Consider the following 24,574-nt stretch of genomic DNA (forward strand, 5'->3'; position numbering starts at 1 on the left):
AGTTAGGAGATTATAACATTGCTGTAAAACAGTTGATGGGAACAATTTTAAAAGGACAAAGGGGGGGAGGGGGTTCTGCACAAGGAAGAACTCTGGCAGATTTAAAAAGTGACGTGTGATGACAGACTTTTTCAGCATTGAATCATTTTTACTGTGAGTCGTTGCTCGTCCTTTGCATCTCAATTTGCACCAAAAACCCTTCGTGCAACCTTTGAAACTGCCACACATTAGCTCCAATACATGCACGTGAGCTGAACCTCACTGTGTTTCATATTTAGACTGACTTGCTTCTCTTGTGTGTGACCGATGCCTATTAGAAATGGTGGAAAATACTCTGTTAACTGTTAACTTTCACTGCTATGCTGATGATACCCAACTGTATGTATCAATGAAGCCAGGTGAGACAAATCAGCTATCTAAACTTGAGGCCTGTCTAAATTACATTAGGGCCTGGATGGAGCAAAATTTTCTTCTTCTTAACTCAGACAAGACTGAGGTCATTGTACTGGGCCCACGACACCTTAGACAAACCTATGCTAGCCTAACTGCCTTAGATGGCATTACTCTGGCACGAAGCACAACTGTTAGAAACCTTGGGGTTCTATTTGATCAGGATTTATCCTTCAACTCTCACATAAAACAAACTTCAAGAACTGCCTTCTTTCATCTCCGTAACATTGCTAAAATCAGATCTATCCTGTCTCAGGGCGACACCGAAAAGCTAGTCCATGCTTTTGTCACCTCTCGTCTGGATTATTGTAATTCTCTTTTAGCAGGATGCCCGAGCAAGTCGCTTAAGACACTTCAGCTGGTTCAAAACGCTGTAGCACGTGTACTGACTAAAACTAGGAGAAGAGATCACATTACTCCTGTATTAGCCTCTCTGCATTGGCTTCCCATAGAATATAGAATAGAATTCAAGATTCTTCTTCTCACTTATAAAGCCCTAAATTGACAGGCACCAGTCTATCTCAAGGAGCTTGTAGTGCCATACAATCCCCCCATAACACTACGGTCTTAAAATGCTGGACTACTCGTTGTTCCATTCGTCTCTAAAAGTAGTATAGGAGGAAGAGCTTTCAGTTATCAGGCCCCACTTCTCTGGAACCATCTACCAACCACGGTTCGGGGGGCAGACACCCTCTCTACCTTTAAGGTTAGGCTCAAAACATTCCTCTTTGGTAAAGCTTTTAGTTAGGAACCAGCTCATAGCTCATAGATACAATAGGCATAGACTGCCGGTGGGGGGATCTGGCATGCTCGGTTGGAGAGGGCGTTAAGAGAGAGGTCATTTAGGTTAGAGAGGGACCGGAGAGGGTCCCATTCCTCTCTCAAACACTCCCTCTACGTCTGCTTCTTCCCTTGTGTGTTTGCTCCTGTACTCCTTCTGGCTTTTGTCTTGCAGGTCCGTGGGATCCTTAGTGTGGAGTTACAGAGTCTCAACAACTCTGTCTCCACCCTTTCCTCTGCACACACCCAACACAGCATAACGTGGATGGCTGTTCATCATAGGGATGGGATCCACACAAGGTTCCTGCTGCTTAACAGAAGGTTTTCCTTGCCGCCATGATGACTTCATGTTGGGTGTGGGATACATGTATGTGTATATACGTATATATGCATATGTGTGTATCCATAAAATGAAGAGTCCGTCCTTAAGACTGCTCTACTGTAAAGTGTCTTGAGATACCATTGGTTATGATTTGGTGCTATACAAATAAAAGATTGATTGATTGATTGATTGATTGATAGAAAGAGATTTAGAGAATGGAAGTGAATTAAAATGTTTAGTTTTGCATGACGGTGTAGTGTGTGTGATGACAACGGAACAGTGGTGGATGACACGACAAAGCATGTTCAACAGGTCAGGTGTCACTGCAAATAATTATTAGGAGTAAAACAATACATATTATTATAGATCACCAACCACTGCCTTTCAACCAGATCTATTTTTTGCATTGTTTTCTACAAGTTGTACAGTTTTAAAGGATTTAGTTAAGAAAAACTTAACTTTTTAACCAAACTTTTAATCTTCCTCCTTGGATGGCTTCTATCTTATTCTATTTCATTTTTACCCTGTAGAACTTTGAGTTGTACTTTTTATGTAAAATGTATTACAAATAAAATGTGAAAATATAATTATGAGTATTACTTAAACAAACAGGGACATGTAGATAATAGGGGTTGCTTATTTTGTAACTATGTTGAATTGCATTGTCCCTGTTAAATAAATAGACAAACAAACACATAAATAAATAAATAAATAAATAAATAAATAAATAAATAAATAAATAAATAAAGCAAGCTGTATCATAAAATGAATATCACCATTTTTACATGTCGGTTGAATAACTCAACTAAATAGAACATAATACATTAGGAACTCCTCAAATGGTTTAAGCTGTTGGTTATAATAAATAAATCTCAACAAAATATCTGTATTCAGTATAATTTTACATTTTTATCTCATTTTTAACTGAATTATCCTATAGTTGCATAGCTGCTAATGAAAGTATATTAACACTAAATCTTTGTTTCTCTTATTTTATGACACTCATTTAGTCTTTTTTCCCCAGATAACAATCACTTACTAACGCTATTTCATGCCCAGTCAATTTTCAGCCCTATATTCCATTCAACCCCCCTGACTATTTATATCTCTATGTAATTAATGCTGTACAATCCATTAGATACACTGCATTGACAGAGGCTTGTTAGTGGGGGTTTTCATGTCCGGTCTAACTCAGTTTATCTTTGGGTGAATCTGGGAAGGTAATAGGAATAAAACAATCTTAAAACATGTCACCTGTAATTAAGTGCTAAAGTTGTACTAGGTGTGCTAGTATGAAGGTGCAAGACGGCGTGAACGATGGAACCATGAAGAAGATTTTTTTTACCCGTTATTGGAAATTTAAATCCTAACGCAGATATTTTAAGGAATCAGCTAGTGTGGTTATACTTACATATTCGTTGCATGTGAGGAAATCAACTCCTTCTCGCATACATTACTGAATTTGTGGAGTGGCGGTTTTGTTAAAGGCAGATTAGGAAGAGATTTAGAGAATGAAAGTGAATTAACATGTCTGATTTTGCATAACGCTGGACAACATGTTTGTGCGATGACAACAAACAAAGACAGGGCTGGATAACATGAAAAAGAAAGCTTAAAGCTGCAGTATGTACGTTTTTTTTTTTTTTTGGTCAAAAATTCACAATAGCTTTTCAGCATGTTGTAATTCAAAGTGTTCTAGGAGGACACTGGACCTCTGCTCTTTCTTTTGGCTCTGTAATCATATTTTAGGGTGCTTTCACACCCGTATTCAGTGCAAAATGGGTGGAAGAGAGGTGGTAATTTTATCACCTTGGTTTGGCTCAGTTTGCGTTCAGAGAGCAACTTCTGATCCGATCCAAACAGCCTCTGGTGCTGTTGCATTAGCTATCCGCTTGAGAGCGCCGGTACTGGAGCAGAGACTTCTCTAGACAGAAAAACAAAACCCTGAAGAAGAGGCTCTCAACAATGGGTCAAACCGAGCGATTAAGAGTGCGCAGAAACTACTGCGCACGCTGTTCTTCCACAACATTCAACAATGGAGCGGTAATAGGTTTTAAAGCTCTGTTTTGCACCATTGCCATCTCTACTGACCACCCATAATACACCACGTACTCTACTTCCTGTGTTTGGTCCGTTCTAAGAGCGGTTGTGTCCTAAAAACTTTAGGCTTCGATTGGAAACGCTCCAAGACTGCCAAAAACATCAGCTCTAGAATTCGACTGTTTGATTCACTCATAGACTTTGTTTGCATGTTCACAACCTCCCAAACGAGGATGGACTATCCGAGCAAATGAATCCTAGAGCATTTTAAATCACTCTGAATCTGTCGGTGTGAATGCACCCACAGAAATCAAGGAGCAGGATGCACTTTTTCAGCCAATCAAAGATCTTTTTACAAACCAAGTAGTCCATGACTTGATATGGGTGTTACTATTGGCTGCTCGACAAGAGTTGAAACGCATTCACGTCCTGTAGGTAGTAACGATGCAAGTGCGGATGTACCAGCAATATGATCACTCACAGCACGGATTTTGCAAATGATGCCAGTGCCAGCTAACAGGAGCAAAAACAATTTAATGAATTTTGATGAAAATTTTTTTTAAATGACAATATGATACATTGCATACATCAAAACATGAGAGTTAGCTATGACTGCTCAATGCAATAAAACACAGACAAAATATACAGTGAACAAATAATAAGGAACGTTACCATCTGTACTTTTAGGAGGACAGAGGTTTTCATACGGAATGGAACTGGGAGTCCAAAAATAAATACAATTGTTCAGAGTGTCATCAGAGTGATAGCGGCACAATAGTAAAGCTATTTAACAAGGACTCAGACATACGTTCCTGACCACATCTGACTCCAGCCTTTTTTTTTTAATCTAGCTTATGAAATAATGTCTCAGTTGATTTGTGTTAATGAGGAAAAAAGGATTTCGGAGGGAGATAAAACATTGGCTTTGATATTGCTTAGGGTGGAACATAATCAGAGATAAAAGCGATACTGGAATGATTTTTTCTATTCAGTTTTCATTTTTCAGTTTTTTTTCTGTTAAACAACGCTTTATAAGATCTAATGTATTAATATTGTTAAAGAGCAGCAATTATTAATAACTGCTAATACTTTTTAGCTTCTAATTGCTTTAAAGTAGGGCCCGGGAAAATTAGCACTTTAACAATTTGAGTTAATTCTTCACATTAAAACGTTAAAATGAATCGACGCATCGATTATTTGACCACCGCTCCTTCCCGAGGTGCAGTGCAATGACGAACTCTATGCAGAGCAGAGGAAGTAATGCGGCCTTAGACACCCAATGCGCCGTTTTCTCACAGAAGAGAAGACACACATCCGTTTCCTGTAGCTAATGCTGCTACAGCCTGAGCTAGCATTGGAAAAACTCAAAACACACTTCCGAATGCACCATCTACGAGCGCGGCGGTGTAGGCAGACAGGATGGACTACGGTAAAAGAATCTGGAGTTGTCTGAATCAGATATGGATGAAAAAGCGGGGATCATCCATATTATGTTGAACTGTTACAAGTCAGAATCAAAACTTGAGATGGATGAATGCTCTCTGCAGTGATGGCTGAAGAAAAAAGGACTCCTGCGGTAAACTAGCACCCATTGCTCACTAATATCTCTCTTCTCCTGCCATCACTGTGTCCAGTGAGAGACTGTTCTCCCTCACAGGACGTGATTCAGAAAAGGAGGGCTTTTCTCTCCCCTGCTAATGTAGAGAAACTGGTGTGTCTCAGCAGTTGGCTCACTGTGAAAAAGGAATAGGTTTGGTTAAACTAAGCAAAACTGACAGAACAAATAAGCTAACTGCAGATTTTATGCAACATTTGAAAGCTGCTAAACTAACGCACAAATAAAATACATCTCAGAATATTTTTGTTCAGAGGTCTAAAGTACAGGACTAACAGGTTTTAGAATGTTTTAAGAATCCCTGAGGATAGGTGGTTATTTTGTTTGCAGAAGGTTTTGTGCTGCCAAAAAATTCCAGTTTTTGCATGAATTTACCAATAGGAACCAATGTTTTTTTTTTAACTGATGTTCTGCTGCTGCTGTGAAAAACGACTATACATTGTTTACATTACGTAATTGCATTTCAAACAAAATGTTAAATAAGCTAATTGTGCCAGCTTGACAGCTGAGGTTCTAATTTTCTTTTCATCGTTTCCATTATAGAAGAGTACAATGTTGCACAAACAATGTTTTGAATCACAAGCAATGTATTTGTTATAAGCTTTGTCTTTTAAAAACGTATTGTTATTTTTTGTCACACCTCAGAGTTATTGCACTTTCTATGCAATATTTGGTTAAAACAAAACCTTTTTTTCTAAATTTTGGCTTGTTTATTAGAAGCTGATCGCAATTCATTCGTTTTTAATTTTTTTTAATCAATTCCTGGCCCCACTTTAAAGACATAATGTGGTCCTCATCAATGCATCAAATGAAAAAACGTATGTACTGTATTTAATGTAGGAAGGTAAAATGCGTGCATGGTTACAAGTAAACACACAAAACAGCAGCAACAATACACAAGACGGCTACAAAAATGCACACACAGGTTAAACAAAATATATAAAACAACAAAAGAAATACAAAAAGTAGAAAAAAAACAAACTATTAAAAACAACAAAAATATGCAAAATGACACTAAAACACCCCCAAAACACAAAAATGACTGCCAAAATGGAAAATTACAAATAAAATACAGAAAACAACCGAAAAAAACTACAACATGACTCCAAAAATACACAAAAATAATTCCAAAAATGCAAAACGACAAGAAAAATACATAAAATGACATAGAAATATAGAAAATGACATCAAAAATACACAAAATGACCCCAAAAACACCGTAGATTACAACCAAAGTATACAAAATGACAGAAAAATGTAAGAAAAACAAACAAAACCTTTGTTATTTTCTGTGTTAACGCTCATTATCTTAAATGCTGACATAAATGTTGATAATGTTGCCCTAGGATCAGTTAATAACTTTTCTTGGCCCTCACTGTGATAAAAGAAGCCCATCCTGGCAATAACAATATGCATACAATGCACCTGACCTCTTTCCCTTAGAGAAAACACAGCTGTGTGTATGCGTTTGTGTGCGATATAGAGGCAGTGTGTGTTTCTGCTGGAATGTAAATTCCAACATACATACATTATCATACTGCTGACAATGTTTCTATGCTACTCACCCAGAGGGAGATTAGCACCATCTATATTATTCAGTGTATTCATTAATAGGTAAAAGTCTTGCGTCAAACATAATGAAATAGCAATGCGTATTGTGTAATTAGATTATCAAGACATGCACGACCACATTAAGACACTCATTATGCACACGTGTGCACACACACACACACACACATTCATTCACACACACTCTTACACACGCAAATGGCATTTTAGATTAACCCCCCTGACATTCGCCTGCCTCTTGCCTTTCCCCGATGATGTAAGAAAGCTTCTCCAATCTTGAATACGTCTCAGATGAATTTTTGATTTCATGAAGTTCAAAGTGACTTTAATGTTATTCCTTGTGTTGTAATTAAAAATGTTCTCCGACTTTGGCAGTACGGGGCAAAGCAGCAGCTGACTGCACGAGTCTGCAGGGATGAGACATCTGAAGATATAATAAAAACACATAAGCAATGCAGGCTGAAGTGTGGGAACCCAGAAGATAGCTGCAGTTTCTAAAATTGGCTCTGAGGAGAAGCAACGCAGAGGTGGAAAGCGGAAGTCGTTTGGCTTATTCGATGTGGGCTGTTGGTGCAGAAATAGAATAATAGTTTCATTAGATTCCCAGTTTTACAAGTAATTCATCTTTAACTCCCCACTAGGAGAGGAATTAATAAAGTCAATGTGATTTTAGTTTGCTGTGATGCTATAATGTTATAATTGTGTCTATTTTAAGGATTGTTTTACCTTTCTTTACAAAACTGTACAGATAAAATCTCACAATACTGACATTAGCCCAAAGTTCTTTCATTCACAGCTTGTCCTAAGTTAAAGCTACAGAGGCAAATTAGGGACAATAATACATCGGCGAGATGTTTCATATTGAACAGCTGAGCCTTCATCTTGTATCTGATTTATTAAAAATGCCCACAGCTGTTGTGTCTTTAAAATCAAGCCTTTTCTAGAGTCAACTTCCTGCTAGTGTAGAGTTACTCAACAAGTGAAAGTTCAGCATTGTCATCTGAAGTACTGCAACTGTGACTAAGATAGATAGGTTACACGTAATGGGCTGTGCATGTATCAAAGGTTGTCTTGTGTACATGTGGATGAGGCTGTGCGGTGTAAAGCGAGGTACACACACAAGGAGTCTCCGATCTTCCTCCATGTCGGAAATCTTGTGTGATCAAATGAGATCTAACAACGGGATCTAATGCTGCTTTCCAAGGAATTTGGGATTTTTCGACCTCCTATTTGAAAAAGTGAGTTAGAACGCCACCTGAGGTCTGCGGTTCTACTCGTTAAAGTTGGAAGTCAGCCATGTTTGAGAGGATTCGACGTGCTGCAGCAGAAGCCAGAGGCGAGAGTTCGGAGTGGCCTGTACGCAGCTACACGCGTTTCTCAGTTGGCTCACTTCTTAATTGGCTACAATCTGTTCCACATCGCAAATCACACGGCAACGTATTAGGATTCGTCGGCTTTCCCCACAGACACAAGGAGTTTTGGTTTTACATACTGAACAAGTTTCACATTGACGATTATTGGCCCCGACCCCTTTCAAAGCAGATTTATCGGGAAAAATTCAGTCTTAACAAACTTTGGACCAATGGATAATCTTAAAGGATAATCTATGAAAATAATCTGGCGTTTGTAAGGATAAACTCAACCAAACGATTGGAATTTGATTCGAATCGCAATTAAAAAAAAAAAAAACTCAAATCAAAGATTGGGATGTAATGATGCACTGAACTCCTTTCAATTTGAATACATAGAGATCATATCTTGAAGTTAAAAACAGATTTGTCAAACTACAAATTGTAATTATTTTATTGAAATTGTCAAGAATTTTTTTTTTTTACTTGGTTCGAATGTAATTTAGATCGTTATACCACGGGCCCGATCCGTGTTTGGACATTGCGCGGCAAATCAGGTGATGTGTTTTGATTAGCGCGAGAAAGACGCACAAGAGGATGATGACTCACCTCGGGTCATTTTACATGCACGCGCGGATGTGAATAGTTGAAACAGGTTTAGGCTTAAAGAGACTTTATTTGGGTCGGATGGGTTAGGGCCGAGTTCTGTCAGGCTCAGGCAGGGTCAGGTCTTCTTTATTTGCCCGATTAAAGTTCTTCTCCCGCCGCTGCTCTTGGTGCGGCTGAACTGAGACTATGACGTCTATGACTATTGTATTGTAAGGATATACAGTATCTTTACATCCCTAGGCGTTTGTCATCTTTTGTTGCGAAGGGGGAAAATTGGGCTAAAAAGCACCCTGATTGTCTGTATATGTGTACACAGCTAAACTTCCCTTTTTTTCTTCTTGAATAGTTCATTGAAATTAGACAATCTCTTTGTTTCCTCTGAATTCTGTGAAGAAGATGAAAAACCTTTTTGAAATCACAAATGATGAAGGGATACTAAATACCGCTCTCAGACATATTAAAAGTAATAGTAAAACAGTGAAACTGCCTTAAACTCCCAAAGCGCAGCTAAAGCAAACATGCATGAGGTTATTCTTTGCTCCTTTGCTTATTGTATCTACTTTTTTTGTCTCGTTTTCAAAATTGCCCAAGCCATTTCCAGTGGCTGTGATATTCTTAACTCGATCTTCTAAAGTTATTCTTCCCCAGTCGGTGTCTTTTAAGCCTGATGGGAAAAATGTTGTCACCAAATTAAAAGAGGAGGATGTGTGCGCTGAGCACTAATGTCCCACTCTGCTCATTAGAGACTATGTTAGTAAACAGCCACTGTCCCTCACTGTCTTCCCATCAATTGCGAACAATTGTTCTCAGAACTACAGTATGTTCAAACAAGTGATTGAGGTGGTCCCCTGCACAGCATGTCGGAGCATTTGAGGTAACGAAGTCTATGCCATCTTGCCAGGGAAATAGCAAGTTTTTCAATTAAGGCTAAAACAATATATATAGAAACATATTTTTGTTTTCAGTAGCCATGATATGACAAAACTGTGAATCACACAAGCAGATGGGTGTGCAAAGGGGCAAGCATGAAGGTCATCTTCTCAAAAACAACATATGCAGCACCAGTGTCTCATGTAACAGATGTTTGCTTTATCTCTTCAAAGAACTTTCTGGTTTAAAAACAAACACAACTTTAGTTATTTCATGTGAACCTGACCAGTTTACTGAGTCAAGAGTCAGATTAAATTGACTAGGTGCAGTGTTGTGAAGCAGATCACTGACTATACACAGTCTGCACATACTGCCAAGCACGGGTGTCATAAAGGTCACCATTCCTATCTCTATTTGACGGCTGCAGGTTGATTGCCAGCAGAGAAAAATGTATGTTCCAAGTGGAACGGGTGAACTTTGATGCGTTGGTTTTGAATTTGTTTCTCCACAAAAAATCTGTAGACAAAATATAGGGCCGTCGATTTTCCATTGAAACAGTCTGTTTCAGGGTTAACCCATTTCCATGTCACACTTTTCCATTTCGTTTCAGTTTCATCATCTTTCCCTATTTAAATGACTTTACTGTTTTTTTTTTTGTTTTGTTTGGTTATTAAATTTCCTGAAATCCCACCAAAACGATTAATAGAGTCAACTACTGTTATTAATTTTACATTTATTCCAGAGGCTATAAAAAAAAAAAAAAAAAATGGGATGGTTATTCTGAAATCACGCTAGATTACGTTGCAAGAGCAACATTAGCCAAACTGCTACCTGGGTTGGGGTCAATTATATTGATAATTAACTACAATTATGGCGTAATTATATATGGAATTGTAATTTGAAAAATCTGTTGTTGTCGTAATCATATAAATTGTAATTGAGTTTAGATAATTGATTTTGTAATTGTAATTGCCATAAATATTCTATAAAAATCATCAATTATAATTTAACGCTAGTCTGGGGAACCATGTTACAGTTCTATGTACAGTTCTACACATATGTGGTTAAAAAATATTAGAATATGTTTCATATCAAGCTTTCCCACATTTTACCATTTAAAAAATAAATAAATCGAGGAGTATACGACACAAAAAGGCTCAGTTGCCCACACCAAAAAATATTAAAACTTATATATTCATTGATTAGGAAGCCTAACAATGTAACCAATAGAAATTAGATGATAGATATTTGTTTTTAGTGTATTTTACAGCTGATTTACAGACCAGTTATCATAAGAGATGCTAACAGAAAGCGAACACAAGAGGAAGGTTAACTTTTATTAGGTTATTTATTTCAGGTTCAGTAATTGTGATTAGTGTTAATTGAACTTAAGTAATTGAAAACATAACTGTAATTGACTTTCTGAAGATGAAAAATAATTGTAATTTAATTGTAATTGGAAAAAATGCTCCTCACTGTAATCATAATTGAACATGGGCCATTGAAAATGTAATTGTAACTGAAAAATGTAATTGACTGCTACACCCCAAGCCATTCATTTATGGGTGATATGGTCCCATAACATAATTAGTGAAAGCTTAAACTGGCGAATCACCCTTACGTTCGTTTTGCACACAATCCTGTGCAAAATACCAAAAATACAAAATACTATGGCGCTCGCAGGCTAGCGCAAGATTTTTTTGTCATTTTCCTAAACAAATGCAGCTGTCAATCAAACTGCTGAAGTGTTAAAAACATCAGTGCTATTTTAGTCATTTGTAGCTAAACCACCTACATACAGAATTATGTTTCCGACCTGGTGTCATTTGTCTCCTGAATTTATCATTGCACAACTGTAATCTACTTCAATATAAGAGAGTTTGTAACATCTAATTTGAAATAATGTAAAAGTTGCTAAATGTATGCCACATGAATACAATCACTATTTTCCCAATTTTAAATAAAACTTTAATGACTTTATGAAAACTGATTTTTCCCATTGAACTCTTTATGTCCTAATTCAATCTAGCTGTAGCTGTAGGCATCCCAGCTTGGCTGCACAATGAGGTATTGCACTGTTTGGCAGTTTCTGCGTGTCACAGACAATCAGCTTTATTTAGTGTTATCCAAAAACGACTAAAGTTTAGGTTCTAAGTTCCAATGAGACTATCGTGCTGATCTTTGTGTTTTGTACGGAAACACACATACAGTATATCTATAAATGTTTGGAAAGTAATCAGTACGCAGTGTAAAGTAAGCATTGTCTTAACATAAGTAGGAAAATATTTTATATGATTATTTATAAAACTGACAGGTCTTGATTTAAACTTGAAATTATTACGTTTGCTGGCCTGGGAACATTTTTTTGTAAATTGTTTCTATTTGAAACTAGGCTGCAGCTGTGAGCCTAAAACAGTGCTACATGTGCTTATTATTGTCTCCTCAGCACAGCAGACAGTCTTACACAATACACATTACACAATTCTATCAACTCTACAGAAAGTTAAGGTTCAGGTCTAATTTCCTCACATATCGTTCACACAAAATGAATGAGGCGATGTCATGTTCGTCATTACTTGAGATGAAAAAAAAATATTACAAATAAGCTTATGCATTCCTGCATTCGTCTACTGGACTCCGTATCCCACAATTCAATGTTCATACATTTTTCGACAATGTCCAATAAACACTGTTTAGTGGAGAAGAACATTTGAATGGCAATTTCAACCTTCTACATCTTTTTTTGAGCTCCACTATGTCTACAGAAGCTTTAAAATAATTGGTTTAAAATTTGTATTTTTTATTGTTATTATTATTAAAACAATAGCAACAAAATCAAACTAAACTGGACAATATTGGGATATCGGCAAATAGCTAATATCAAAACATCTCTAGATTGACAACATCAAAAATCAGTGTAAATCTTTAGAATAAAATCCTGAATGTAGACCAAGCTTATGATTAGTCATCTGACAGATGACTGAACAAAAGCTAAGGTATTATCAGTTTGCAAACATAAAGGGACATGATAGAAACAAAGCATATTTTGAGAATGTTCGGCCGTTGAGCCAATCTACATTCATTCTGTATTTACACGAGCAAAATGCCAATAAACACAATCGGTGGGAATTTAATGTAAAGTGGATGGAATTACTTACAGCTCTCTATCTCCAGAGTGCAGTTTTGCTCATCTAGTGGATACCTTCTCAGATCCATCATACAGGCAGCAGTGGTTGTTATTCTGGGAAAGAAAAAACACACAAAATGTATTAATTATTAGAGATTATTAGAGCATTCTGATTACTGTACAGTCTACCTAAATTTAGCATGCACTGTCAACCTGATGATGATCAATAAGGTTTTATTGACAACCCATTTTGGTCATTGTCTAAACAAGGTGATACTTTTATGAGGGACAAGTAGTGAACCTGGTCATGGGAACCACAGTTAATCCTTATGTCCCACTTTTAGTATTGTTTAGATAATCCTGTGGCTACTCCGTCAGGCCCCACCTGAGATGTGATTCACGAACAGGAACAAACCGTTGAACCGTGACAAAAAACAAAAGTAACAGTGGTCGATTGTGTATGTATACACATTTACTTTTATAAGCACTGCTATTATGTTCCTTTTTAAACAGAGTAAACCACAACATGTCAAGCCTCTATTCTTTCAAGTGAACCGATCAGAATAAAAACTGGCTAAAGCTGTTTTGAGTTCTACCTCTGTCTAAGTATATAGTCTAAGAAAGCCCTTTAATTGATGAATGAAAAGCATAATGTGCTGTGACAAGCTGAAATGGAGCCCCTGGTTTCATCTTCAGCACCTCCAGTGCCACAAATCAACACTACAGGCTCAACAAAACATGTTGTGAATTTACAATCAATACAGTATGGTGAGTATATCTTTAATTCAGGTGGGATAACCGCAAGGGAAATTTTATAGGCAACATGAAAGAAATTCAAACTGAAATAGGCAATGTACAGCACAGCTAATACCTGAAGTGGAACAATTTTCTTCCACTTTTATTTATGACTGAAGAACAGACTAAATACAAATTTTCTGAAATGCAATTATATATATATTCACACAATATTACATGTATATATGAATTCAATTCAATTCAATTAAACTTTATTTATATAGCACAAATTAGAATAGTCATCTCCAAGCGCTATCAAAATATAAAATTCTTAAGAAAAATGAAAAATAAAAAAAGAACAAATCCACATGAACATGCGTGAACTACAGTGGGGAGAAACAACTGCCTTTTAATTTAATTGAATACATGTATTATTATTATTATTATTATTATTATTATTATTATTATTATTATTATTATTATTATTAAGGGTAGAAATTATCTTAAGTTTCCTGATGTAGAACATATAATGCCAGTCTACAAGCAATTCACCCTCTCGTAAAATTAAACCAACACTAGTGTTTCCTGAATTGTAAAGATAACTTTTTTTATTTTTATTTTACTTATTTACTTATTTTTAGGTAAGACAAGAAAAGACAAAACTGTTTATTATTCATCCCTACAGTAAGTGACTCCCAATGGTTGGGAGCAATGGTCTGTCCCATTGGTGCGTGAATAAATGTGAGTGTGAATGGAAGTGTGAATGAGTGAATGAGCTGATATTGTCAAGCGCTTTGGGACCTAATTGGTGGTCCAAAAACCCACTATATAAATCCAGTCCATTTAGCATTTACCACCTCAAAGAAAATGTGTCAACATCCAACTGTGAACAACAAGTGGTGCTGATGCTGTGAAGGATCGCCTGCCACTATCTTCCCAGATCTTAAACCTGTTTGAGAATTTGGATCCCACAGAGGGAGTAACCACAGAGCAGCATAGCATGCTGGGTAATCAACTCAACACACACCTAACAACCTCAATGAAACCTGTGCTAGAGAAGAAGCTTACCCTGTGTCCATTGCTCATATATAGTTTGGATAATCACGCATCTGTTTCTCTGTTGATTTACATAACCACTTGACAATGACTGTAATTATATTGGCCACGTTTACATGGGAGATTTAATTACTCTTTAATTCAGAATAAAAGTGAAATACTCTTTAAACTGATCTTATAAACACTTATTTCTGAATGCAAATGTAATTCCGAATTTAACTTAAATCCAAATTGGGTGGCTAGTTTACTCTGATTTTAATTCCAAATTCCAAAATTCCTCTATCTTGTAATCGTTTATTTCTGCTTTAAAGCAGAACTTAGTAACTAGTGCTTAACGCTCCCCTTAAAGCTCCCTTTTGATTATGGCACTATCGTAAAAACTCCGCCCCCCCGCCGCCTGCCCCACCCCACTTTTTCTCCTGCGCACCTTTGCTCTCCCAAGACTGTAGCAACCGATCACTGAAAAATCCTAAACACAACAGTCACACTAAGAGTGCTTTCACACATATTGTCACATGTGACCATGTGAACAGTATGAGGAAGAGAGACAAGTTAAATAAATGAATGATGTGGGAGTAATACGGAAGGCAGTGTGGAAATGTGTGATTTGTTTGTTTGTTTGCTGACAAAGCGGTTCTGAAAATGGATGGATGGATATTTGTGTGTGTGCTGCCTGATGGAGCACTAGGTTGTAAGTGTGTGTGTGTGCGTGCCTGTTGCTGCGATGACAGTGTGTGTGATTACTGTGCGGTTTTCTTTCCAGAGACAGAAAGGGGGAGATGAAAGACCCCCCCAATCACCCCATAAACACTTTTATCACCCTCACAGGGACTACGAGAAGGATTTATTAAGGTGAGAAAGTTACTTAGTTCTGATTTAAGTTAATTCCTGTCGTTCTGCGCATCCTCGGCCAATCGTGATGACATAAACTAAAATGGCGGCCTGGACTAGATCCAAGGCTATTTATTTATTAAGAGCCTTAGAAGACATGGATATAATGAAAAGAGTGGATGGACAGAAGCCTAAACATGCGGACATTCACACAGACTTATTTCACATAAACAGACATCAGCAAAGGGAACAGGCTTCACCAGATGGGTGATACTAAAACCCAGAGACAGAGTAAATACGGCACCGTACTGCATGCACAGGCTGTAATATCACCAAGTTTATCATTGTACATGTTGTTAGAGCTACTATCTTTACCAGAGAGCAAATATTTACTCCTGGTTATTGTTTTGTTTACTATTTATTTTATTTAATTCGAAATAACTAATTACAAATTAAAAAACATCATGTAACCGTGGCCACTGTCCTTGTTGAATATCATTGAAAAGTACCGGTATATGCGTCTAAAAGCCTTTCACAAAGCTGACTGTTATTTGTGTTTAATTCCAAGCAGCGAATGGTGACCACAGGAGCGGGACAATATTATCTGAGTAAGTGTATATGAATGCAGCGCCGCACAGGAGACCCCAAGGGTGAAAAGATAAGAGAAAATTCAGGATCAAAAAAGAGAGGACCAAGTGAAACAGTGAGAGCGAGGGAGTATCATAATATTGCCTTCCAACGCTAGTTCTTGCATACTGTTTTAGATTACACACCTCAGGGACTTCCCCCCCCCTCTGGGAATTGTATTTTAAGGTGGTTTGAGACTAAGAAGTTTAGATAGATTCTTCTTTTCTTTCTCTTTTGTACTCTTGTCTTTGTCAGCATTTATTTCCCTTGGTTGGATTTGGTGCAGCTGAAGGGCTTTTGTGGTCTAAACTGTTTAACCAAGGAGTAAATTGCGCATACTTCCCACTTTCTTATACTGATCTTGGCTATGAGACAAGACAAAATCATTGGTGGGGAACTTAAAGCAAGAGCCTTTGGGGTTGAAAAAAGTATTTGAAAAGGTAATGCCTCTCTTTATATGTATAACCACTTTTGCTCATTTATTTTTATTAATGAACGTTTGACCCACAGTTTGTATTCAAAGTCAACTTTGGCAGCTGTTCATTTCATTCAATGTTTTACACAATAGGAAACAATATGAAGACAAAATCTCCTTTGTCTCGTTACGAGTCACTTGTTGACACATTACTTTAAGATGAGTCGTGCACTCACGAACCTACCGTAATTTAAAAAGGTGAATCAACTGTTCTCTACTACTTACAAAAAAAATAAAACATGTTGGAAACTCTGCTACATTCTTTCGGCAGAGTTTTGTTCACTTTATTACCTTACAAAAGAACGTTGGAACAATGTTGCCAATGCTCCATTTTTGGCTTTGCGCTACAAGTGAGAGAATATCCCGTACAACAAAATATCACAATAATAAAACTTCTTAAAAAGATCTATCAACAATACTACGAGTGGAATCGCGAAAAGTGTGCGTTGGGGTAAATCATACCTTTCCATCTCTGCTACATTTAAGTGAGTATTTTCAACAACAGGAGACAGAGAACATGTTTACATGGGAGCTGTAATTCCCCTTTAATTCAGAATAAAAGTTAAATCCTCTTTAAACTGACCTTGTAAACACTTCATTCCGAATGCAAATTTAATTCCAAAATAAACTTTATGAAGTTCATTTTTCAATCAATGTCCTGTATAGTGAATACATCACGTTCTCCCCTGTCCAATCAAAACCCTTCCCAACCCCCAGACTTAAAGCGGAATTGAATGAAGCCGAATAAACCGGTTTTCCATGTAAACCTCAATTCGGATATACTATTTCCATGTAAACACAAAGCAGAACTGTAATTCTGAATAATTTAATTCTGAATAATTAATTATGGTCATAGTCAAAACTCAAAGGTCTCAATTGCTGCCAGAAAATGTAGACATGCCAATATTTTGGCCATATCTTAAATCTGGGCTGAGTAGACAGTTCTCGTAAGAGGTTTTAACTAACTTGTGAACTTTTTGCACTTTTATATTCATATTGAGTTGAAAAGAACAGAGCAAATGTCCAGAGATAAAGTCAAATAAAAGCATGGTTATTTTTGAAACTGCAATTTTTTCCCCATTCTAAAGTATTGTATCCCATCATTATCGTGATGACGTGACCCCATTATTGTCTATTGTATCAGATTGTGAGCTCTGTCGATTGTCCCACCCCGACTTGGTGCAGTAAAATTATTATGAGTTCTAATACTGATGCATTGGCTGCAGTAATAACTTTTTTTTTATTGAAGCAGTTACTGGACACAACAGATTTTCAATTGAGCCAATAATGTTAAGTACCCCATCTGTACAGGAAATATGAGGTATCGCCTGGATGCCAACTTATTGCAGTGCCAAAGCTGAAGGATGAAAATGGTTTCATACGCTTTTACATCAGGGAATCGAAATTTTATCAAATAAACATGATTCAAAGAATGTATTTTATTTCTAAAAAAAAAAATAGTGTTAATGTATAGTTGTATTATTTATACTGATATTATTTATCTCTGTATCATGCAGCAGTGCTTCTCCATTCAGTTCTGTTGATTCATAGTGGGTTACTTTGCTAAAGCAGGGAATCGCTGCCAACAACACCAGCTGAGCCCCATATGTTGAATGGTTTTCAATGACACTTCATATTTTTCAGTCCGTGCACAGATTTTTCCCCCCCCAAAAAATTTATCAAATTTCAGGCGTCAACTTAGGGATGAACAAATTCCCACATTTTTTTAGGCTACGAGCCATTAAACTACAGAATGCACACCATGCCATTGATATTAACAACTGGATGTAACAAATAAAAAAAAAAAAAAATCAAAAACAAAAGTAAAGGAACTCAAAATATAATTTTAGTTTTAAACTTATTTTTAACCATATGATCAGTTTGTAAAATAATCAATGAATTGAAAATGTCAAGCACTCTTTTTTAAGGTCATATTATACAACGTGTGTGCGATTGCTGCATGCATTTCAGAGCACTCACTGACATGGACAAAAAAGCACTGGTTTGTAAAAATCTGCTCATCCTCTTCACATGATATTAAATGTCAAGGGTGATACAACTCTTTTCCAATCTAATCCCACTTCATCCAAAGTAATATTTGTGCCGACTTAAGAGTCGTAATGCTAGACGTGAGAAATCTTTAAGGCCACATTTCAAGTGATCTTTCATTTGATTGTTGGATTTAAGCGATTGGTTTATACAACTGCCTACAAAATAACATACAACACATCTTTTGTTTTTATCCATTCATCCATCCATCCATGTATATTGCATATTATCTGAACATAAACACCTAACTTCTGATATCCTTAAAATATTACTACTTTTAACTGGAATCCATCCATTCATCCATCCTCACACTCACATTTTTGTGTATTTTTGCACAAATATTCCAATGTGGGTTTTTTTCACTGCAAATGGCAAATAAATTGAACTTGAACTTTAATAATTTGAGATAAAAAAAAAATGACTGCCATCGTGATATAATCAATAATAGTTTCATATGCAATAATTTGAGGACATTTGGTGGAATAATTTGAAGAAAGGTGCAGGATTTTGGAAAAATGGTCCTTTTAATAATTTGGAATTAAAAATGACTGCCATCATGTGATATATTTAATAATAATTTTATTTGCAATAATTATGTTCAATTTATTTATAATTTACAATATAATGTATTATAATCATTAATCATTAAGAATATAATTGTTGTACAATCTTTAGTTACAGATCTTTAAACCGAAATTGGACATTTTTTCTAAAAACTGCAAGAGAAAAACATTAAAACCAACCAACTAAAAAAATACATTTTAATCTCATCTGTCAAACACCAGAAGTCATTTTATACCAAATTAAAAAAAAAAAAAAAAAAAAAAAAAATACCAAGCCAAAAAAATCAAAACAATCTAGACTTAACATTGGTGTTATAGATCAACACAATGATTACAATGAATATTGAGTATTGTTTGGCTCATTTCTTTATTTTTTCCACAGTTAGTATCAAATGAGGACCACATAGACTAATAGATGTCCTTTCACCCTTGTTGGCATCGAAGTGCAACGTAATATAACCTTGTTTAGTAAACCTGGCCTCACATACTAAAGGGTAGTGGATACGAATGAGCATAACAACACAATTGAAAGAGACCAGAGAGAACACTGAAAATAGGCCTCCTGAGTCCTGTCTAATCATTCAGCTCAAACTCCTCTTTTTCTCTCATTCTTTGTTTTCTCTCTGAATCCCTCGAGTCATTTCCACTCACTGTCATGGGCCTAATAAGATGTTATAATTTTCAATAACTTTTTATCGAGTTTGGGCATCAGAGGCCTATTTAGAAAATGAACTGATGAGGCGGTTTGGTGAATTGTATCAGAAGTGCGCTGTCATCATATTAACTTTGAGAGGACAAAACTCAAAGGGATAGGTCAATCAATTTATATAGTACATTAGGGGTTCTATTTAATACATGCTAAAATAGCACGGTGTGTGTCATGAATGAGAAATATATGCACGTATTCTCACCTTGGACAGAAAAAACAAGGTAATCATGTCATTTAACATCTGGAAGCTGAATGTTTTTTAAAGGAAGTTATCGTAAACGTAAAGAAAAAGTGTCAGACTGTGTTTGAAATGGCACTCTGTAATATACACTACAAAGTCAATGAGTATAAACTCAGTGTCTATTATTATAAGCATGATTAGGATGATGACCGGTGGTGACCGTTCCCACTAAAGTAAACTTCCAAGTTTCCCAAGATGCATTTCAAACCTACAACAAAAACCGAAAGCGCACTGGCCCTCATTCACCTGCCTTGAGTGAAAACGGGTGCAAATCTGAGTGTGTCGTACGACAGGACCAACGTGGAACTTATGAAACATTTGTACCAATCCCAGCGCACCAATGATCGGGTCTTGATAAATGCAGCGGCTGAATTTGATCATCATTACCATGTTACGCCCTTTAATATTCCAGGTTCGGAGGCCCCACCTACTGAGCTCAAACCAACACTGGCAAGGAAACAAATGTTTCCGAGCTGAAAATCAGCATCCTCACAGTTGAGGTGAAGAACAACGAAGATTGTTTTTTCGGCAGTGTGAAAACTGGAATTAAAAGAGCTCATTTAAACGCCCTGTGGAAGAAAATAATGAAGCAAGTGAACAACTTTCCCGTGTTGGAGCGGACTCGGGCTGCGATCTGAATTAAATTCTCAATAACCAACTTAACCAATGCCTAATGATGGTTTAAATGAAATGTTACTCATCCACAGCCTAAACGCGTTAATCCCTGCTTTTTGATCGAGACACTTCTTTACATTTTGTTCAAGAAAAAGTATATAAGTCATGTTTGCGAACGCGAGTCCTCTCTCTCTCCCCCCAGTGTGCGCTGCAAAATGATCAAACCAATCATATCAGGACAGAGACCCTGGAGAGACACACAGAAATATCATTTGTCATTTCTTGGCCTCAAATGTCCACACGTTGGAAACAATAAATAACACATTAGAATAAATGAACGAATCCTTTAAAAAGCCTCAGTGGAGGCTGGTTCGGCTTTGGATCCTCACGCAGCGCTGGTAATGAGACATCGCTCCATTCACCAATGCAATGTTGTGTTAAACAGGTTAAAATAACATCACACACTTCCTCTGTACAGCATTCCAACGCTCATCCTGCTTATCTGTTCTGAATATGTGCCTGCTTATGTTTAGCAAATGTGGTTAGTTTAATACTTTATTGGCAGTGGCTATCCGTACGGTTGCCGTATCAATATACTGACATTCTATCCGTACGCCCCTCATTGGCCAGGATGATAACCCTAACCCTAGACCTAAACCTAACCCTAACGCTAAGATGCTATGTACGTGTAGTTCAGTAAATGTACCAATAGCACCGGGGGTTGTCCATTCGGCAACCGTACAAAAAGACACTTTCTTCCTAATTTTCAGTCTCAGTCACATTAAGCTGTGCTGCAGCACAGATCCACACACTCAGGTTTGCGTACACAAAGTCAGACCAGACGTGAGATCTGATCGCATTGTATGATCACATCAGAATTGAATAATGCCAGAGCTTGCATGAATTTGGTCGAACGCAAGTCATACAAATAAGATCGTAACGTACGAACAGTTAATAAATGAGAGCCAGTGAGACTAAACATCTACGTTGATTTGTCACCTTTGAAAGTTCTGAAAGCATTTTAAGTGAGACAGTGACCAAGTAGAATATCAACATGTGGTCATTTGATCCATAAAACTTGTGATAACACATTTCATGCCGACATTTTGATGATTTTTGGAAACCCGCCATTGTGCGACTGACAAAACTTCCTGTTAACTTCAAAACAAGAGCCCTATTTACAAAAGTGTGAGAAAACTATTGGAAGACAAGAAGAGATGCTTTTGTTTTGAAAAGGAGATGTTTGACTTTTAGCTTGAAGTCGGTCCCAGGACAATTTTACATTTCGCTCGCAATGCAACTAGTGTGCCCACCGTGTGCCCACCGTGCATACTTAAAAAAATCTCCCTATATAGTATACTTCCAGGTATTTCTTGCGTATGTCGTGTCTCCCCAGGTGATGATGTGGATGTTAAAAAAGGTGTAGAGTGGAAAAAAGGTCTTCGTTGAAACTGACTTGCAAAATAATACGAAGTTTATTAAAACAAGCAGGATCAAAAACAGGACAGAGACAGAGACCTGTGAGAGCAAGGAGGTCAAATCATGCTCTGAAGCAAAAACAGGAGAGAGGCGCCTATATCGCTCACAAAGTTCTCAGACATCACATGATAACTAAATTACCCTTCACTGGGACACAAAGAGAAGAAGCAACAAATGTGCATTATGGTGGTAAGACTCCCATATATCAACAAACAAAGGCCTGAGTTAGATCCATTTATAGCATGAAGCTGGAATTGGAGGAAGAACAGGCATATGAACAGGGTTATTGCAAGGGTCACAAGACAATATCACATGCAAACAGCAGGTATTCAAAGGGTGACTGGATTTTATTGTGAAACCATGTGTTCAGGCAGCATGGCGAAGCCAGCTCCCAAATTTAAGTGAAAAGGCAAATTGTAAAAAAAGAATATGACGCAGTCAATACACCTCACGTACTCAAAGTTTTCATACTATCTAATGTGAACGCACTACATACTCATTTTGACGTCAGACTTGGTATGAGCAGTATACGTTAGTATGACATTTCCAACACAGCCTCAGAGTCCTAACAGCTACAGTGAACTGAGCACAGGCTGCTTTGCAATTTCATATTGTGAGACACTTTAACAGCTATAGGTTCACAGTTTGCACTAGCAACGTGCTAAAAATGTGTCAACATTATGAACTTTATCCAGGGGCGAGTGTGTCTCACATGCAATGTTCTCAATGTCCTTACTTCCACCCAAATGATCTAATCAGTAATTAAGTACTGGGCTCATTGTTACAGTAATTGGCTACTTTTCCCTCAGTTTAGGCATCATTAAGGATGAAAGAATGAAGTGGAATTGATATCATGAAATTTAGCGTTCATAGCTTGATCACAATTTCTGTAAGGTGTATGTTCTGTTCCTTGACTAAATGTTCAACCTTACCTCAGACCATACAAGACGGTGCCGTCTGGATGCAGTCGGATCATTCTATTTTTCACTGTGACACCATGGACAAACGATTTCTTGTCGTTGAGGAAGTAGGTGTCAGGGACCCAAAGCTGGTCAGCCACCCGATTATCTAATGTCAAGTTGAGAGGAATCTCAGAGTAGGACAGTCGCTTGTCTCGCCAGGCTTGCTGGAAGTACATTGTCAATGTGTAGTCCTGTAAAAGCGGACAAGGGCAAAGGAGGACAGGGGGGTGGGGGGGTTGTGGTCAGTAGCAGGCAGGAGGAGGAGGAAACAGAAAGGAAAGGAAAGGTAAGGGAAAAGGAATTAACACAGCTGTGCAACACTGATATAAAACCTTATATTTGAGCTGAACTTTACTGTTGAATTAGATTTACTTTCAAATAAATGGAATAGTAGCAGTATTGGCTAAGTTAAAGGCAACAGGTAAATATTTGCTTGAAGCACTAAAAAAGTGTGTTCAAGATTCACAAGACTGACTTAGTTTAATACTTTGTAGCAACATTTTGGCTCTGCTGATGTAAAGAAAATGGGTTCAGCTTTAGAGAAACCATCTTAATGCTATGTTATATACAGTATGGTATATACTCCGGAATTCATCCTGTTATTTAAAAGGTCAAAATATCACGTGTTGCAACGTGTGCAAGTGTCTGGCCACAAGTGCTGTTTCAAAAACATATTCACATTTACTCTAAATGTATTACATTTTATGTTCTGCCCTATTTGGATGATTGTTACCTCTATCATTATATTTATGCAAAATTTGTCTGATGATGCCATTTTATGAAATATCATGCAGTATCAGTCATTGACCGACATATTATTCAATGAGCTTGTATTCCCACAGACAGAAGACAAAGTTAAAGTCACCTTTACTCTCAATTCTACAGTATGTACAGGACATACAGGACTGTAACACTCAGACCCTTAGTGCAGAACAACAACATAATTTAATATGTTTACAGAGAAACGTTTAATACGAAACTGAAGGAGAATCTACCGAAGGTCTTATATCATGCAAATCAACTTTTTTGAGCTTTTAACCTTGTTACAATGTTAATTCCTTCTCAAAAAACACCCCCAACGTATTATTGGGCTTCCTTCCTGCATCTCTGAGAAATCCTCATTAATCCTGCTCTCTGAGCTGCTGCTCTGCCCTCTTCTGAAAAATGAGCGGTTCAAATTCTAGTGATGTCACTAGAATTATGAACCGCCGCCTCCGGGAAGTGCCTGCTGCTGGTGCCACGCCTCCACGGTGAACACTGCAGTGTAGGCACCCAGGGAGCAGACATCGTATCGCCTTTGACTTGATTTGACTTGTTTGTGACACAATGTGACGCAACACTTGAGGTGATAAACAAATGATTATAACCCTAAATGCACTATTCCTGTATTTAGCTGCTGCAAATGGATGAACACACAGCGCAAAGACGGACTGACACAATTGTCGCTTAAATATCAGTGTTTTACTGTAATGTGCAGTTTTTTGGCTGAAAACAATAACAA

At 37.2% G+C, this 24,574-nt stretch overlaps 1 protein-coding gene across 1 annotated transcript in view; it reads right to left on the reverse strand.

Moving 5' to 3' along the window:
* gabrb2b (gamma-aminobutyric acid type A receptor subunit beta2b) overlaps window positions 1–24,574 on the reverse strand; it is a 60,603-nt gene that overhangs the window by 9,601 nt on the left and 26,428 nt on the right. Inside the window, exons 4-5 of the mRNA XM_028467136.1 lie at window positions 23,044–23,264; window positions 12,763–12,845 (exon numbers count right to left, since the gene is read on the reverse strand). Coding sequence (XP_028322937.1) covers window positions 12,763–12,845; window positions 23,044–23,264 — 304 coding nt within the window. The remainder of the gene's footprint in view (window positions 1–12,762; window positions 12,846–23,043; window positions 23,265–24,574) is intronic.

The sequence above is a fragment of the Gouania willdenowi genome, chromosome 14, assembly GCF_900634775.1.
Source record: "Gouania willdenowi chromosome 14, fGouWil2.1, whole genome shotgun sequence".
Taxonomy (NCBI): domain Eukaryota; kingdom Metazoa; phylum Chordata; class Actinopteri; order Blenniiformes; family Gobiesocidae; genus Gouania; species Gouania willdenowi.